We start from the raw sequence: 18855 nt of genomic DNA, 5'->3' as shown, positions 1-18855 counted from the left end.
CTGCAGGGGTTTAGACATCTATCTAAGGATAAAGGATCGAGAAATGTTTTGAGAACATCCAATCATATACAGGGGAAGCAAACTGTTTGACATAATGCCTCGAACATATGTCATCTCATGGCATGCCATGATTGCAGGATATGCAAAATGTGGAAGAATAGACAAGGCATTTGAACTGTTTGACATAATGCCTCGAACAGATGTCATCTCATGCCATGATTGCAGGATATCCAAAATGTGGAAGAATAGACGAGGAATATGAACCGTTTGACAGAATGTGTGAAAGAAATGTGTTCTGATGTAATGTCCTCTTTGCAGGATATTCACAAAATGAATTTGTTGAAAATAATTTAGAAACTTTGAAGCAAATGCGATTGGAAGGTGTAATGTTAGACTCTGCAACGTTTGGCAGCATCATCCCAACTTGTGCAAAACGAGAGCATTGGAACAGGGTATTGACATTCATCACAGCATAAAGGATAGCGGAATTTTGTCAAATGTTATAGTCGCTAACACTGTGATAGCACGTTTTCTCAGACTTTCATGTGGAGTGTTTGCTTGTATTCATTTTTTTCTAAAAGAAGGAACTGGATGCCCTTTTTGGACTCTGCTAAAACTATTGTTCTATAAATTCTATATATTCCTAATATAATCTGGCTCTGCCTTTACCGATAAAAAAAAAAAACACTGATAGACGTAAACAAAATTTGGAAGCACACACAAGGCAAGTGAACCGTTTGACAAAATACTCAAAGACACGTGGTCTCATGAAATGACCATGATTACAGCGTACCCATAAAGTGGATCTGTTGGCTGGACTTTAGAAACTTTCGAGCAAATAAAATTGACAGTTGTAAAGTGACGATCCTCCTCGACTGTGTTAAAATGGGAGGTTTTGAACAGAGATGAACATCCATCAAAGCATTACAGAAGAGGGATTTTTGCCAGATTGTATAGTTTAAATGCTCTTCTAGATATGCATGGAAAATGTGGAACTATAGACAAGGCAGTTATTGCCTCGAACATATGTCATCTCATGGCATGCCATGATTGCAGGATATGCAAAATGTGGAAGAATAGACAAGACATTTGAACTGTTTGACATAATGCCTCGAACAGATGTCATCTCATGCCATGATTGCAAGATATCCAAAATGTGGAAGAATAGACGAGGAATATGAACCCTTTGACAGAATGTGTGAAAGAAATTTGTTCTGATGTAATGTCCTCATTGCAGGATATTCACAAAATGCATTTGTTGAAAATGCTTTAGAAACTTTGAAGCAAATGCGATTGGAAGGTGTAGTGTTACACTCTGCAACGTTTGGCAGCATCATCCCAACTTGTGCAAAACGGGAGCATTGGAACAGGGTATTGACATTCATCACAGCATAAAGGATAGCGGAATTTTGTCAAATGTTATAGTCACTAACACTGTGATAGCGGGTTTTCTCAGACTTTCATATGGAGTGTTTGCTTGTATTCATTTTTTTCTAAAAGAAGGAACTGGATGCCCTTTTTGGACTCTGCTAAAACTATTGCTCTGGCTCTGCATTTACCGATCAAAAAAAAAACACTGTGGTAGACGTACGCAAAATTTGGAAGCACAGACAAGGCAAGTGAACCGTTTGACAAAATACTCAAAGAAATGTGGTCTCATGAAATGACCATGATTACAGCACACCCATAAAGTGGATTTGTTGGCTGGGCTTTAGAAACTTTCGAGCAAATAAAATTGACAGTTGTAATGTGACGATCCTCCTCGACTGTGTTAAAATGGGAGTTTTTGAACAGAGATGAACATCCATCAAAGCATTATAGATGAGGGATTTTTGCCAGATTGTATAGTTTAAATGCTCTGCTAGATATGTATGGAAAATGTGGAACTATAGACAAGGCACGTGAACTATTTGACAAAATGCCTCATATAAATGTGGTCTCATGGAATGCAATGATTGCAGCGTACTGTAACATATCCTGGCATTTCCAGAAACATAGTAACATGATTTCTTCCGTGGTTGCCAATGACAAGAATAAAAGAAAGGTTTTTGATATTTCAGAGGTGAGTCCCGTGGAGAAAGTGAAGGGTTTTGCCCTTAAAAACAACAGCTTCTCAGATGTTGTTACTAAGCACCAGCTGGTTAAACCTGGCTCCTCTTTAAAACAATATAGGTTGGCCCGCGTGGACCAGCCTCCGCCTCCTCTGCAGAATTCACTGGTAAGGTTAAGCTTCAAACCCCCTTGATCGAGCCTTAGCTGCTTTTTTCCTGTGGCTTAGCTTGTTATCTAGTGGCCTTTCTTGTTTCTTTGCTACTTTTTTAATCTTGTTCTGAGTTTTGTTTCATGTGGTTGTATCTTCTTGCTGATACCTAGTGGCCTTTCTTGTTTCTTTGATAGTTTTTTTTTTAATATGTAATTTTCTGAATTGTATATAGGTTTTGTGTCATGTATATTTTGATATTTTTAATGTTGTTTCACATATTTTTGTTTGACGACAACATTCTAATAGATTTGTGAATTTATAAACATTTAAAATTATAAAGATTATGTAAAGTAAAATTATAATTAAATTTATGTTGTAATTAATGATTATACATGATCTTTGAAAAATTCATATTGGATATTTATAGATTGATGTTGGAAAGAAGAGAATAACATTTGTTTATGTGAAAAAAAAGGTGACAATTTATATTGTATTCTAATTGCACATTCATGATATTACAAAATTGTATATCGTCTTTTATAAGTTGAAAGTTTGCAGGTGGTTAGGAAAGAGCCAAATAGAATACTTCATAAAAAAAATTGAATAAAAATAATGTTTAAAACAAAAGAAACTCAAAACAACAATAAGAACCTTAAAGGCTCAAGCAATAGAAATTTAAAAGCAAAATTCTAATTATGTTCATAATATGATTAAAATTAACTATTTATTTACTTATGACAAATGTAACAGCCGGACTTAACTAGCACACACTATGCATTGACAATGTAGTGTGTGTCGGCCCACAGTTGTCTTAATTTGAAAGTTGCCCTTTTGCATTTATTTTGCATTAACAAGAAGTGACATCAAGAAAAAAACAAACATTAAAATTTCAAGATTGTCATGTTTGTTATTAATTCTAGTTTTTAATTAAGATTTTAGGATTTATTACAATGAATATGAATGAAATTTAAATGATGTTGTCATGTGCTTAATGCATTTCTCAATTAAACAGCCTTCATTCATATTTGAATAATTATTTTTTCAATATGTATAATCTATATTAGACTATATTTAATAGTGTAGAAATTGTATATTAAGTAATTAATTTGTTATTTATTTTATATTGACTTATGATGATTATTATCTTTTTATGGAGTTTCAAATTTTAAATCAAATATATTACTTTGTAAAGATTTCTTTAAATTTTTTTGGCTACAAAATTGATTTTAGATCCAATTTGAAACTATTAACCTATCATCTTAAAACTATTCAACCCTCTCAAAAAAAAATTAAACATTGTCTAAAAATTTATATAAAAATTACTATGAAAATCATCCTAGAACTTTACAACCATCTCAAAAATTCTTATATATTGCTTATATTTAATCAATATTTATTAAAAAATAAAACTTCCAATGTTAAAAAATAGTATGTATAATTACAGCATGATAATAATCCTTTGGAAATATAAAACTTTTAATGTTATTACAGCGTGGTGATAATCCTTTGGAAATATATCACTGTTCATGTAATTATGTATCTGTATATAAGAATACCTCTGCTTTGCGTAGTATATCGCCTAGTTAAGGAGAGCACAAACAGTGAATTTTATTCACTTGATAACGCTATAAAGGTATCCTCAAAACTTCGTTTTCCTATTAACTGGAAGCAAAATATTCTAATAATAAGTAGCGTCTGACGTCCATTCTATTGATCAATCATGATGTACATTTGACCGTAATTCAAGATCAGAACACCAGAAACACTATAAATTATTCAGTATCAATGTCACTGCAGTAAAAAACAGAGGGTTTGGGGGACGGTATTTCAATGGCTGAAAATCCTCTACACCGTCCCTCCATGTTGGCAATACAGACTCCCGCCATGACCTTGAGAAGTTTGCTTTGCTGCATTTTTGGTTGAGCTACAAAATCATCTACTGCCATCCACTGAACAAAACAAATTTTGACGTCACTTATGTGATATTGAAAATTATCCAGCATTAAAAGTACCACCTAATGATCGAATACATACCTTTGTTGCTGAAATTTCAGTATCTTGTATAACAATGTCAAAAAACATTGGTTTCAACATGCACACGAAAAGTAGATCAGATTTTTCGAAAGGGGCATTGTGACCATCTCTGTAGTTCATGCACCGAAAACAATTAGAAAGATAAAAATTAATCTATCAAACATACCCATCTTCGTAGAAATTATGAAACAATGTTACAAAACAGTAAGGCTATTTTATTGTAAATGTTTTCTTTACCTGAACCCGACCACTTGTCTAAATTCTGTAGCAATCTGTGAGAATTCAAGAAAATTTTTAATTATAATATTATAAAGTGAAAAATCACAATTCGGAGGAAAAAGATCAGACAAGTGATATTTTACCCCAGTTTCTTCTCTGACTTCTCTTACAGCCCCTTCTTTAATGCCTTCCCCCTGTGAAGCAGAAGTTGGGCATAAATACATAGGTGATTTCTTGCAATAATAACCTCATAATACTGTAGGCTTGATAAATTTATATATAAATCTGATACCTGTTTGATCCTTCCTGTTGGCATTTTCCACAGTCCTGAATCTTTGAAAGGTCCACACTTCTCCTGAACTACCAGAACCTGCATCGACATTGCCATGATAAATTATGTATAGAATTTATCAATTCAAGTTAATGGTTGAACAGCAGTATGTTGACCGCAATTAAACAGGTGTACAAGATTTTCTATACACGACTATGTGACAGAGATAAGGCTTTCACAAGCATCTTGAGTTAGATTTTTAAGCTTTGTTGGATTTGATCGTTCTTCAAAATATAGGTAGCCAATATGCTAATTCCTATTTTTCCATCAGCACAATTGTAAGGAAAGTAATCCCACTTCACACACAATCACTTGAAACAGTGAATATTTCTTCACAATGACATTTTGGTCTGATTAATAGTGCAGTTACATGCATGGTTACCTCTCCCTTGGTGTTGTATACGAAAGCTGCAATTCCGACTTGATGTGAAGCATTATCAGGGATACTACAAGGAGTTTTAGGGATCCAAAGCACTAAAATCACATATGATTGTTCTGCATGGTGATACCAAAATCCTTCCTGCAACTCACCGCAAAGTATACAAATTGTATTATAGCATATGCCTAGGACTCCATATTATATACAAAAATACTACATGACGTTAATTTCACAACAAATGTTTCTGCAATATAAAAATAAATGGTGGTAGCGAATTTCTCAAAAACCTGACCTCAATCGCAACCGGAACTAGTTTGGCCTGTTCCTTGGCTACCTTAATCCACACCCCGTTCATCCCCTTCACAGCCAACAAGCATGATTTGAAGCTATTTTTCATTTTCTTTTATATTGATTGACGAATTTATATGTCGTGTTAAGAAAACACTCACCTGGCGTGCCCATTGGGTAAGTGATGCTTGAGTGAAGATGTGAAACGAGGAACATCGTTGTGCATATTTTCTAGGTCAACTTCCACCCCATCATATCTGTCTTCCCGGGCTTTCAGCAGTTCATTTATTTCTTTTGTAGACAAATCATTTAAGACTGTTTCAAGGTCGTTAATGGCATTGTCATTGGTAGAGGAATCTCCGCTAGTTGGGTATGACATTGTGTCGTGGAACTAAGCAGTAACCTGCCAAAACAAGAGGTTCAATAGAAACCTAGCCAAACAGTATTGATGGCTTGGCTTCTTCCTGAGTGTTTGAAAAAGGAGGAATAAATTAAGCAGCGGAATGTTAAAATGCGGTATAGGAGGAAAGGGTATATATAGTAATTGTCTGGTGAGAAGAATTATGCAACTGAAGGCTTGTAAAATATTTAGCGAGTGCTTCGACGTTGGTAGCAAGCAACTGCTGCTCTCGTTCCGTCTATCTTCCTACGATTTAACATTAGCTCTTTTGCGCGTTGTGAAAGATCAGTTGTTTCAAAATGTGATAAACTTAAAAAAAAAACTAAGAACACGGATATCATTGTTCGGAAGCTTAGTAATTGCGTAGAAGTGAAATTGATACTTGTATCAGCATGGGAAGTGCTACTTGTCTCTCCTGCTGATCTGCCACGTTTCAATATTAATAGATCGAAGCCATTGAATATCTGACAAGGGAAGTTTCCAAGCGTGAAGCTAAAGAAAACGAATATTGTCCAACGTAAGTATTGAATGCTGCAAAAATTCCTGTTACTCTGCTAGAAATGTCCGCAAAGTTTCGGGCATTCAGTTCCCGATAAGAGCTTACTAAGTATTGACGTTTCAGCGGTGACAAATATTAAGCTCTATCGGGAACTTAATATCGAAAATAAAAGGATATTCAATGGTGGCAAATATTAAGAGTTTACATTTTTGGGAAGCTTAGAAGTAATTGCCCAGAAGTGATATTGAAACAACATGGAAACTGTTACTCATCTTTCCTGCTGCTCTGCTATGTTTCAATATTAATAGATGGAATTGATCAAAAAAAAAAAAATCAATAAACGGAAGCTATTGAATATCTGCTCAGGAAAACTTCCAACCGTGTAGCTAAAGAAATCACAAATTGTTCATGGGTACTAAATTAAGCGCTGGGAAGGTTCCTATTAGTCGCCTCGGACTTTCGCACATTTCTTGGACAAATTTCATTTCCAGCAGAGCTTAAGATTTGTCAACGGGAGAGCTTGATATTTGTCAATGATAGAGCTTATTGTAATATCTTAAAATGTCTGAAGGATAGAGCTAAATACCTAATGTCCAAAAAGTGCAGAAAGTTTCAGGAGACTACCAGGAACCTTCCCAGCAGTTGGACACTTACATGATGTATAAACCACCTGGCTACTTCTATCTATATATTCATAATTTGGATGCAGTTATAATAATTTATTATTTAATTAATTTTTTTAAGGTTTACTATTTTACTTTTAGGGATTTCTTTAAATATTTAGTATATGGTTTTTAATTTTTTATGATAAAACAAAGAAACGGGATTCGGCAAGGCGGACTCAGACTCAGACTCGGGATTCGGGATTCGGAGTCAAACTTGGCTAGACTCAGTAAAGTGAAAAAATCAAGAAATTTAGAGTTTTTTAAAGATTTAAAACTTGTTTCATGCACCTTTTATTAAATACACCTTAAATACACAATAACATCATCAAACTCAACTCATTTGATTACATACACAAGTATACATCAATCACATAAGCATAAACGCAAATTGTAACTGAAGGAAATAACAAACATAGATATATAAATATTGTCAAATGTATACAATATTACAAAACTCATGGAATAAAAAATCCATGTCATCATACGATCATCATGAAATGTTCCATACAACTACCAAAGGTAAATACAACTACAAGCGTATGGCTCAGAGGAGTTTCCATCCCCTGGTCCCAAACCCCTACGAAGGCGTCTAAGGTAGGTCCTAGGTGATTCAACAGCCATAGCCTCTCCCCAAGACACCATGCCAACCTCACCACATCAAGAATATCTGTATCACTATTTGCCTCTAGCTCTCCTCTGCCACGACTACAGTGTCAGCCTCTATATCTATCTAGTCGACCGAATCAGTGGACAATAAAAAAAAAAAAAAAAAAAACTTAAAAGAACTTTTAAAATGGTGTTTTTCCAATGCTTTTTTTCATGCCTAGCGTCGACCGAGTTTGCACGACGGAACTCACGATTTTGGGGCAAAATCGCCGAGTTGGCGAGTTGGGCGAGTTTGCCCCCTGGACTCGGCTGAGTCTGAGTCCGAGTTTGTTGAACTCGTGGGGGGTGACTCAGACTCAGATTTGCCGAGTTTGGGCGATTCCAGGCGATTTTTGTTTCTCTTTGATAAAATTATAAAACATATATTCACTTTTATTATTTGTGCTTCATGAATTGAATTGGGTTTAAATTAAAATTTTAAAATATTATATAATTAAAGTAATAGATTAATAATTATTTTGGTAAAAAAATTACTATAATTTTTTATAAAATAAAATATTTTTAGAGTGAGTCATATTGAAAATATTTATATTGTGTTGATGAAGTTTAAAGAATATTTTATTTTTTAAAAATTAAAATATTTAGTTGTTTTTATTGATTAAGGGTTTCTTCGAAAGGGTCTTAATTCATTTACAATGAAGCTAGTGAACAAAAACTAGTCAAAAAGAACAATTGTAGTAAGTTTGTCATAAAGAATTACACAGTTTAAATATTATAGAAGGATGGACACCATTAACTTGGGTTTGAGACACACATTTTCAAAGACCTTTCTTCCTTCTTTGAATCATAGTGAAAGAAAAATAATCATGAAAATCAATAGAATTGGTAGAGGGGGGAGGGGAACCCCTCCCCAAATTACAATTCTGGAGCAACAAGCAAGGAGATGAATGTCCAAACAAGGAGAAAAAAAGTAGAATAAAAATCATAACACTATCAAGATGGCACACAACAACCATGCACTCCAAACAAGATCAAGAATCCAAAATAAGTGTAGTAGTGTTGCCCCAATTTTCATAAACCCAATTTTTTTACTTTTTCATTTTAATTAATGTATGGCTCATCAATAATGCATACTTTACAAGACCTTTCAAGATGGTAATTGTTGGTATTGATGCATCACATGCACTTTGCATGATTGAAGATTTTTTTAGAATTGTTAGTTAAGAAGTCTCTAATGATATTTTTAGGAGATTTTAGTTAAGAAGTTTTAAAATAAATGGGGGTTCTATTTTTGTGCATGCTAAATACATGGAATAGGGCACTTCAATTGACTCCTATTTTTAGAGTATGCAATCTTTATAAAGAGATATTTTCATGCTATTTGTAGTATTGTGTCAAGACTGATTTCTATTGAGCTGAGAAAGACCTCTTGATTGAGGTAGTATGTAATCCATCTTTGGTATGAATGAATAAAAGTTGTGTGTGTGAAACAACATTCTCTGTTTACTCTGTTTTCTTTGTTTCTGTGTTTCTTTATTCTTTACTTTGTTTCAGATTTCATAGTAATTATGTGGCTTCAGTCCAAAGCCTTCATTTTTTAGTCTTGTCATGGGTTGGTAAACATGTGTCCCTTCTTCTTCAACCATTAAATTCATTATGAACATCTAAATCCAACTGATTACTCCACATTCATAATGTCAAACTCAGTCTTAGGTGTCAAATCATGAAATGCCCTATGTATGCTCAGAACCAATATTTATATCGGCTGAAACATGAAAAAACAATTAAATCTTGAAAATTATAAAGCATCAAGAGAAGCAATTTTATGAGCATATTCCTAATACCAACCCAAATGACCAAGTTTTGTGGTAACCGACTTCACCATTTTTAAGATTTTAATAGTTTAATTTTTGTCAGCCTTTATTCAAAAATCATTAAAATTTTGCCCTTGTAATCTTGTCATGAGCAAATTTTTCTGGGTTGTCACCTATCCCCCTTGAAACCTGATGAAAATTTTAAAGCCAAATACCTTGCTAGTCAAAGGTTATGTTCGTTTTCATAAACCAAGTAACTAGGTTATTATGAGAAATATTAAATTATTGTCAAAATAATTTTTGATATTTTTAAAATTATGTCATTTATTTTCCATTTAATCTTTGTTTTAGTAATATGGGAGGGAAATATTTAAAAATATTTTATTTTACTTTTGCCCTCCCTTATTATCGTTCGGATGCCCAAAATTTCTAACTTTTGAACTCATTATGTTCCAATGTTAGGGAAATCTAATTTTGGAAGCTCCTAATTGCTCAATATGCTCCAAATTTTTAACTTTCGTACTCTTAAATGTTCAATATGCTCCAATCCTTAAAAAATTGAAATTTTGAACCTAATATGCTTCCATACTTGAAAACTCTAACTTTTGAATTTCTAATTGCTTTCTATGCTCCAAATTCCTAACTTCTTAAACTTTGTTCTCAGATGCTCCAAAATGCTAACCTTTCAAGTTATTATTTGGACATTTTAAAATTATGTGGGGAAACCCATAATTATTTTTACAACAACCTTCGAAGGGTTTGAAAGTTAACAACAATGGATACTTTGTGACTGTACAAGGGCATCCATCAAAGCATAAAGCACGCGAATGAAGAGGTTTATTTTTAATACGAACTTGTGCCAGTGTCCTCACTATTTGTACAGCCATGGAACTTTGAAACAATTTGTAGAAGAATTTAATAAGATGTTGCAGTTGCAAGCCTGCCAGACATGTATGCAAATGTAGAATCATTAAGGAAGCTCATAAATTGTTTGACAGAATGTCTCAAAGAGATGTCATGTCAAGGAACTGTTGTAGAATATCAGAACCAAAATTAGGAAAATTCTTCTTGGCAAGCTCAAGGCCAAAATTGGTAAACATTTCCCATATCTTCTAAGATTGTGCCAGCCCTAGAGCATAAACTGTTTTCGCAAAAATCTAAACATTTACCAAAGAATAATCAGAACATGATTAATAAATAATGATTGGTTTTTTAATAATTCTCATGAAATAAAAATTTGTTTCTCATGAAATGAAAATTTGTTTTTCTAATTATAAATTAAATTTAATATTTTAAGCATTTAACATTAATAGAAAATTTATTGAGTATAAATTTTAAGAAAGTAATAAATGAAATTTAAATTTAAAAAAGAACACTATCACTAAGGCACATTTATAAATTTGTAGAAGTTTTGATTCATTTAATAAGAAGATTTTATTGATATCTGTGAAACCCAAAAATTTTGTATTATAAGAAAGCTATGCGAATGTTTAATTTACAATCATATTTATAATGTTTTCAAAATAGTCAAATTTAATTTCTAAACTTAAATCAAAATTAATATTTTAAACATTTTATTTTAATGATAAATTTACTTTAATATAACTATTAAAAATTAAAATCAACATAACTATACTTTGCTTTCTTTTGATGAGAATATTTCATTCACGACATCCATGTTCATGAATCATAAAAGATTTTCTTGAGAAAAGACTGAAGAATCTTGCTTTATAATACTTCTTCCATAATAAGAACAACTACAACAAACATGTGGTGGTTGGAATCCTGCAAATTTAATGGCCATATGCCCCTATTTAAGAATTTTTACAGTCATATTAGCATCGCATGAAAGAATAGACAGAATCAAAAATAATATTGAATATGTAGTGTTTGGAACCCTGCAAAAAAATTTGCTAGGCTGGTAGATTTAGCTGTCAAATTTATACGCTATGAACGGCTCCGCAGTAAAATGCAGAGGGTTTGCGCAAATTAGCAGGCATCTCAACGGCTGAAAATCCTTCACATCGTCTGTCCATTCTGGCGACACACGCACCAATCATGTCTTTTAGAAGTTTGCTCTGTTGACTTTTAGGTTGAGCTGCGAATTCTTCCAGGGCCATCCACTGAACAAAACCAATTTTAACATCACTTGACGCTATTGAAAACTATCCATCTTAAAGAATCATGCCAAAGGTTTAACCACGTACCTTGGCTACTGAAATTTCAGTTTCTTGTATAGCAATATTACAAGAAACAGACTTCAATATACACACGAAGAGCATATCGGATTTCCCAAAAAGGGCATTGTGACCATCCCTGTAGATCATGCACCCACAGCTATTAGAGATCTGAAAAATTAACATAGTGGAACTGGAAGGATATACGTAATCAAAATTTTCTTTACCTGAATCCGACCACTTGTACAAATTCAGTTTCAATCTGCAAAAACTCAGAAATATTGCTAAATTATTAAAAATGTCGGATATTATGATGCAAAGAAGTGAAAAATCCTGATTTAGAGTGGTAAACAGGAGAAAGAAGTGACATTTACCCCTGTTTCTTCGTGAACTTCTCTTATGGCCCCTTCCTTAATACCTTCCCCCTGTTAGACAGAAATTGTCCATAAATCCATCAGTGGGTGTCTAATAATCTCATGTGAAAACTACAGTATAATAAATTTATTTATCGAGGCTCAATATTGAAAGTTATTCTGATACCTGGTTAATCCTTCCTGTTGGCATCTTCCACAACCCAGAGTCCTTGTAAGGTCCACACTTTTCCTGAACTACTAGAACCTATATTTCCATTGTCATGACATTTTTGTATCAGATTCAATCACTACAAAAACTGGTTAATCTTTTTTTAATTATTTACTCGTACTTCCGAATAACATTTATGTCTAGTTATATTTTATGTATATTTTCCTAGTCATCTAAGAACGAAAATTCCACTTTAACACAAACACTTAAAAAGTGAGTATCTTTTCAAAGTTACGTTGCTATGGACAGCAGAAGAAATACAGTACGTAAGAATAACAGCACTACAATAGATGATATGTCTTATATTGCAATCACATGCATCGTTACCTCTCCTTTGTCGTTGAATACAAAGGCTGCTATTCCCACTTGATGTGAAGCATTATCAGGGATGGTACAAGGAATTTGGGGGATCCAATACACTACCATAACATATGAAGGCTCCGCATGATGGTACCAAAATCCTGCCTGCAATTTATCACATGATATGCAGATTGTATTGAAACGGCCGAAACCCATGTCTAAGAATTCTCAAAACAAATGATCTGCAACCAAAAATAAATCAATTGTGGTAGCGAGTTTCTTAAAAACTTACCTCAATCGCAACGGGAACTAGTGTTGCCTGTTCCTTGGGCACTTTAATCCACACCGCCCTCTTCCCCTGCACAGCCGACGACTATGAATTAATGCTATTATTTTTTTATTTTTTTTACATTTATTTGAGAGAATTGTATTTAGAGTTAAGAAAGCACTCACCTGGCGCGCCCATAGAGAAAGTGATGCTTTCAGTGATGTCGCAAAACGAGTAGCATCGTTTTGCATATTATTTAGGTCAACAATGACACCATCATATCTGTCTTCCTGGACTTTCAGCACTTCACATCTTTCATGAACAGAGGACTCATTCAAAATTGTTTCAACGCTGTTGATGACATCGTTACTGGTAGATGAAACATCGTTCGTTGGGATTGCCATTACAGACTGGGCTCTAGAGAGTAACCTGCGAAAAAATTGTTCAATAAATAACAAATTCAGAGGAAAACAACCATATTAGGGCAGGGAACGTTGCTAACCTTTTCAAAACAAGATTGGATATGAGCGAGGTTGAATTTGCCTTGCTCCTGAGCGTGTGGAAAACAAAATTATATCAATCCAGCAGTTGAATAATAATATGTGTTTAAGAGGATTATGTAAATATATAGTAGTGATCAGAGTGAGAGGATAAGGCCAATGGAGGCTTCTGGGATTTGAGACGGATGCTTCCGCTATGGCAAAAACTAGCTTCTACTACACTTCCTTGCAGCTTATCAGCAGAAAGGCAAGGCCACGCAAACCGAGTAAAACTCATCATCAAAAATCTATGAACACGCCAGTCGTTCATTCGCGTTGTTTGTAAGCTGCTATGGAACTTTCGTTAAACATTGCATCGAAGGTTCGTGTGTCTCTCCCAACATTTTCCGGTTGCACTGTGATATCACACTGACATTCCATATTTGACTTAGTATTTGTTGATGTTGACCTTTCCCAAAATAGATATATATCATAGAAGATTCGAGGGTTCATTGCCTCCTGCCTTAGCATTGGTTGAGGAGATCACCTCTTTTTGAAGCCTTCACATTGTGGAAAAAATGTCACCTACATTTTTATTCTAACATTACCGATGTTTCCATAGATTTTTACCATATGAAATGTAGTTATTAAAATTATTGAAACTAGTGATCTTATTTCCAAAATAACTAAAGTTGTTCCTTGTATTTAAAATACTTGATATTAAAGAGATGCAATGCTCATATTTCCTTCTCACTAAATTATGAATATTTATTATCATTTTAGATCATCTTCAAGTGGGGAAGGTGATCTAAACACTCAAGCACACAAAAAAAACCAACAATCCTATTCAAGTGGGAGTATCAATTCTTGTCTACATAGGAAATGATGGCCAAAATGTTCAACTATAGGCTTTACAAGCTCAGTTAGGGGTATCTTCTATGTAACACAAGGGTACGTTGAGCCTAAAATCTATGAAATGAAAGAGAAAAAATCCAAACAATTGGAAGGAAAGGGTAACCCACTCTCCACCTTCACTTCTCTAAGGTATTTAGAGAGTTAGCCCAAAATGACAAGATTCCACTTCCAAGAGGCCTGCCTTTTGATTCACCCTTGCTATTTATACTATGTCAGAGAATGAGAGTTGATGTCATCCCTTAGAGTGATCACTTCTCCAGGTAAGCACCCTAAAAAGAAAAAGATATCTCCCTTTTTCTTGGTGCACTCAAGTTTGTTGCTAGAACACAAGAGGAGAGCATAGGTAAGGAAATCTTGGGGATTAAAAGACAAGGGGGTTTATTTTAAGCCCAAAGACAAATTTGTATGGTTAATTTTAGGCCCAATTTCAATATGTGGAAGACAAAACTAGGAAGATGACCCCCTAGAACTGTGAGACATTTATAAATTTAAAAAAAAAAACATAAATTTAGTACTAGAAATCAAGATTTATGAAAAATCATAAAATCATCATATTGTGCTAGAAAATCATGATCTAAACCTATTCTTTTGCATGTAGGCTCCTAATATGATCCCCAACTTGTAGTGAAAGAATCGTATAATAATTTGCATCTATTTGAGAAATATGATGAACTATTTTTAAACTTGAGTGTTTTTCCATCAACCCTATTTACACATGATTAGCCTTCAAATTTTTGAACAAAATAGTAATATAAGGTTAGAAAAATCTCTAAAAATATAGCTCCAATAAATATGTGGGCCCGATTGGGTGTTCCAAAATGTGAATCAAAATAATAATGGAAACAATGCAATGTAAGACCCAAACTTGCAATCCACACAAACATAAAATGAAGTTTGAGATTTGTCCGTAAACTCAAATGATAAACAATAATACCATCATGAAGACCTTAGGAGACTCCATTTGTTGATTAAGACTTGCTTGAATGACTGTTACTCTTCAAAATAACATAACCATGATTACACAATGAAGGATGGATATTTGAGATGCTTTATTGATGATAGCTCTTGATTGAGAATGCTTGGTAATTTGAATGTAGTGAATTTTCTCCAGAATGCTTCATAGATGCTTGATAAATTTGACTATAGTGTAATTAATCAAAAGTGCTAGATATAAAATGGTGGATGTGAAGGTCTTATTTATACACCTCATCTGAATTTGACCAACAATAGGGATTAATAGGCAAAATCAATGATTGAGAAATGTTGAGTGTATGACTTATAATGCACATTGATTGATAAGGTGGGGTGTAAATCCATAGAGAAAATAAATAAAATATTAATTTTATTTATTTGATGTGAAAAATTAGATAAATAAATTAAATTCATTTAATTTCAGAGGGAAAAGTTAAATTTTATGGATCTAGTAGGATCTAAAATGCTCATGAATTGATAATGTTGGAGGAAAATATGAGGTATAATTGCATAGAGAAAATAAACAAAATATTAATTTTATTTATTTGAGGTGAAAAATTAAATAATTTAATTGAATTTATTTAATATGAGAGGGAAATGTTCAATTTTATTGAGGATAGGATCTAAAATGCACATGAATTGATAAGATGGGAGGAAAAGATGAGATGGAAATATTAAAATTAATGAAATAAAAATATTTAATTAATCATGGATAGAAAGGCCTGATGAAATAATTAAATAATTACAAATATATTGAACTATTATAGGAAAATTAGCTTAATTAAATAAAAAAATAAATGAATTGTAACTCCTCCCAAATGTAACTATTAGGGTTCTCATTCTTCACCAAATTCAAACAAGAAACAGTCACTCACTTCCATAGCCCAATGAAGAATTCACCATTGCCATTGTTAGTTGAATGTCCAAGCACTTAATGATAATTACATCTAGCTTTGTGATGTGGAAAGGGAAAATGATGTGGTGTCTAAAAGGATTAGATTGTAAACTTAGAAGTGTTTTGTATTTTGGATTATACTATCATATGCACTTGCTTATCTACATAGTCATGGTAGGTTTTGTAGAACTTTTTGTATCATGGGTTGGGTTTGGTTAGTTATTAGGGGTATTTTGTCACAAAGATAAGTGGTGACCCTTAATCTTAGATTTTACTACTTTCTTTATTTTACTAAAGTATTTTTTATATATAAAATCTATAAAGGCTTCTTCATTTTGCTAAAAAAAAAAGGGCTAAAAGGATATGCTAGGGGTGACATGATGAAATACATTTGAAACAAAAATGGTAAACTAGTCTTGGAAGGTAAGCTAGAAAAAAAAATTGGTATCTTTTTGCAGATATTTGTGAAATACATGAGGCTAATTAGTAGGCCATTTAACAAATGATATTGTTTGTGCAACTAAGGTCTCAGTGGAGAAGTGATACCTTTAAATAAACTATGTATCCACTTTATGGATACAAACATGACTTAAACAAAGCCTCTAAATTAGACTCTATTACCAACAAACTTGTGTTATATTTACAATAGGGAGAGAGGGAGGGAGAGAGGGAGAGGTAGGGATAAAAAGAGGCAGAGATAGACTAGGTAAGGAGATAGAGATGAAGATGGAGGTGGATAGGGAGAGAAGGATATGGAGAGATAAAGAGAGGGATAGATAGAGATGGAAGAGATAAATATATAGAGGGAGAGAGAGGGAAAGAATGAGGAACAAAGAGATAGAAAGATAAAGATACATATAGGTACTGATATATAGAGAAGGTTAGATATATAGGGGTGTAGAGATGGAGGATGATGAGATACATATAGAGGGAGAGATGGAAGAAGAATATGGATAGATAGATATAGAAAGACAAATAGATAGAGAGATAGAGAGGCAAAGAGATATAGATGTAGAGGTTTAGGAAGAGGGAGAGGAAAGGGAGAGATGGATAGATAGAGAGTTTGGAGACAAGGCTAGGGATAGAGGGGGTAAGAGGAAAATAGAATTAGAGAGGAAGAGATAGACAAATATTTAGAGAGAGGTAGAGGGAGAGAAAAATATATAAAAGTAGGGAGAGGTAGAGATATATAGGACAAGGGAAAGGGATATATAGAGAAAGATATAATGGTGAGTTAAAGTGATGGAGAGATAAATATATAAGGGGGAGAGAGAGAGAGAGAGAGAGAGAGAGAGAGAGAGAGAGAGAGAGAGAGAGAGAGAGAGAGAGAGAGAGAGAGAGAATCTATTTTTCTAAATCAATGATTGAAAATACTCTATAAACATGGAAGATGATAAAAGATATCGTCTCTGTCACTTTTTGTCCCTATCATTATACTAGTATTATTTCAATGTTTCCATGCATTCTTTATATCAATGTGCGCAGTTTCAATAGGTCAATGTATAGAATTTTAAATTATAGTTACATTTGAACTATTTTATAGCACAGGATACATGTATTAGTTCATTTGTATCGTTTGCTCATGCTTTTTGTGCATTTAAATGCTTCCAATTAAGTAATACTCACTCACACTCCAACGTATTTACTTTTAGTGTGTAATATTTTTCCTACAAATTCAGCCCTTTTTTTCATCTCCACATCATTGACAAACAACACAATTTAAGTAGATTTTATTTAGCATTAGCAATGTCTTCTTGAAAGGTTTAATGACACCATTTAATATTAAAAATATTCTATTATTGACCACTTGTTGAAGGTTACGATGTAAGTAATGATATGTTTCTTTTAAAAATTTGAGCCACTCTGTTATAAAATATATTATTATTATTATATACTTAAAAATTAATTTCTCTAATAATAATTTAATTTTCTTTACAATTAGAAATATCTTCGATATTTTTAAACATATTATGTAGAACTTACGTATATATATTCTCAAAATTTATTTAAAAATATTATTATATTAATTTTGATTTTATATATTCAAACGAATTGCAATTATCTTCAAATTAAAAAGAAGCATAAATTTAACTATCTCAAAAGAAATAAAAGGAAAAAAAATATAAAAGTTTAAAACAACCTACCTTTAATTTTCCATCATACACTGTATGGTTTCCAAATCTTTGTTCATAAATAAAATATAGCCTATGATATATAATAATAAATATGATCCTATTCTATATTACACAAACTTTGTAGTATATTTTAAATATAAAATATCATATTCATTCTATTAAGATATCCACATTAATTTTTTTTCAGTGCTCTACCAACATCATTGTGCATGTTTTCTTTCTCTACATCTACACCATTTAGGTATTTTATCTCCAGATTGTTACTTCAACAATTAGCAGTAAGCTGTGACCTGTACAAAATAAAAATTAATAGCAAAAAGAATGAACTGAAAAGGAAACGATCTTACCTTGTTACTGTTAACTGACTTTGGTTTCCTCATGGATTAGGATTGTTCAAGCGCACAGAAGACATGGGTATCCTCACGAGACAATCGCATTGTTAAGACCATATACAACAAACAATTCTTCAGATCAAATTTGTCAGCGTACTCCCAGATTGTCGCAAAATGGGACCTTTGGAATAGTTTGCAATGCTCTGGAAGACATATGTAGAAGCATACACAAGCCACGTGAACTGTTTGACGAAATGGTCTCATGGAATGCAATAATATGCCTCAAAGAATCATGGTCTCATGGAATGCAATAATTGTAGGATATGAATAAAATTGATTTTCTGAGAAGGCTTTAGAAACTC

The 18855-nt window shown here is 33.0% G+C and overlaps 2 protein-coding genes across 4 annotated transcripts; both read right to left on the bottom strand.

The window, feature by feature from the left end:
* Positions 1-3971: 3971 nt before the first annotated feature.
* Positions 3972-6000, bottom strand: LOC131053232 (nudix hydrolase 2-like). Of its 2 annotated transcripts, XM_059208065.1 has the most exons (8): positions 5616-5997; positions 5459-5524; positions 5170-5307; positions 4749-4826; positions 4600-4650; positions 4475-4509; positions 4238-4346; positions 3972-4152 (listed from the first exon to the last, which is right to left on the bottom strand). In XM_059208065.1, the coding sequence occupies exons 2-8, from the start codon at positions 5519-5521 to the stop codon at positions 3976-3978; spliced, it is 651 nt and encodes a 216-aa protein (XP_059064048.1). In that variant the 5' UTR covers positions 5522-5524; positions 5616-5997; the 3' UTR covers positions 3972-3975. The 2 variants fall into 2 exon arrangements, with proteins under 2 accessions (XP_059064048.1, XP_059064047.1); XM_059208064.1 differs by having other exon boundaries at positions 5459-6000.
* A 5121-nt stretch (positions 6001-11121) lies between these two features.
* LOC131053229 (nudix hydrolase 2-like) lies at positions 11122-13366 on the bottom strand. 2 transcript variants are annotated; one of them, XM_059208063.1, is made up of 9 exons: positions 13268-13366; positions 12951-13194; positions 12790-12870; positions 12525-12662; positions 12156-12233; positions 11990-12040; positions 11843-11877; positions 11646-11754; positions 11122-11561 (listed from the first exon to the last, which is right to left on the bottom strand). In XM_059208063.1, the coding sequence occupies exons 2-9, from the start codon at positions 13167-13169 to the stop codon at positions 11379-11381; spliced, it is 894 nt and encodes a 297-aa protein (XP_059064046.1). In that variant the 5' UTR covers positions 13170-13194; positions 13268-13366; the 3' UTR covers positions 11122-11378. The 2 variants fall into 2 exon arrangements, with proteins under 2 accessions (XP_059064046.1, XP_057843826.2); XM_057987843.2 differs by having other exon boundaries at positions 12790-12855.
* Positions 13367-18855: the final 5489 nt, after the last annotated feature.

This window comes from Cryptomeria japonica, chromosome 7 (genome assembly GCF_030272615.1).
Source record: "Cryptomeria japonica chromosome 7, Sugi_1.0, whole genome shotgun sequence".
NCBI lineage: Eukaryota > Viridiplantae > Streptophyta > Pinopsida > Cupressales > Cupressaceae > Cryptomeria > Cryptomeria japonica.
The sequence above is the reverse complement of the archived record's forward strand: the minus strand, read 5'-3'. Positions and strand labels throughout refer to the sequence as shown.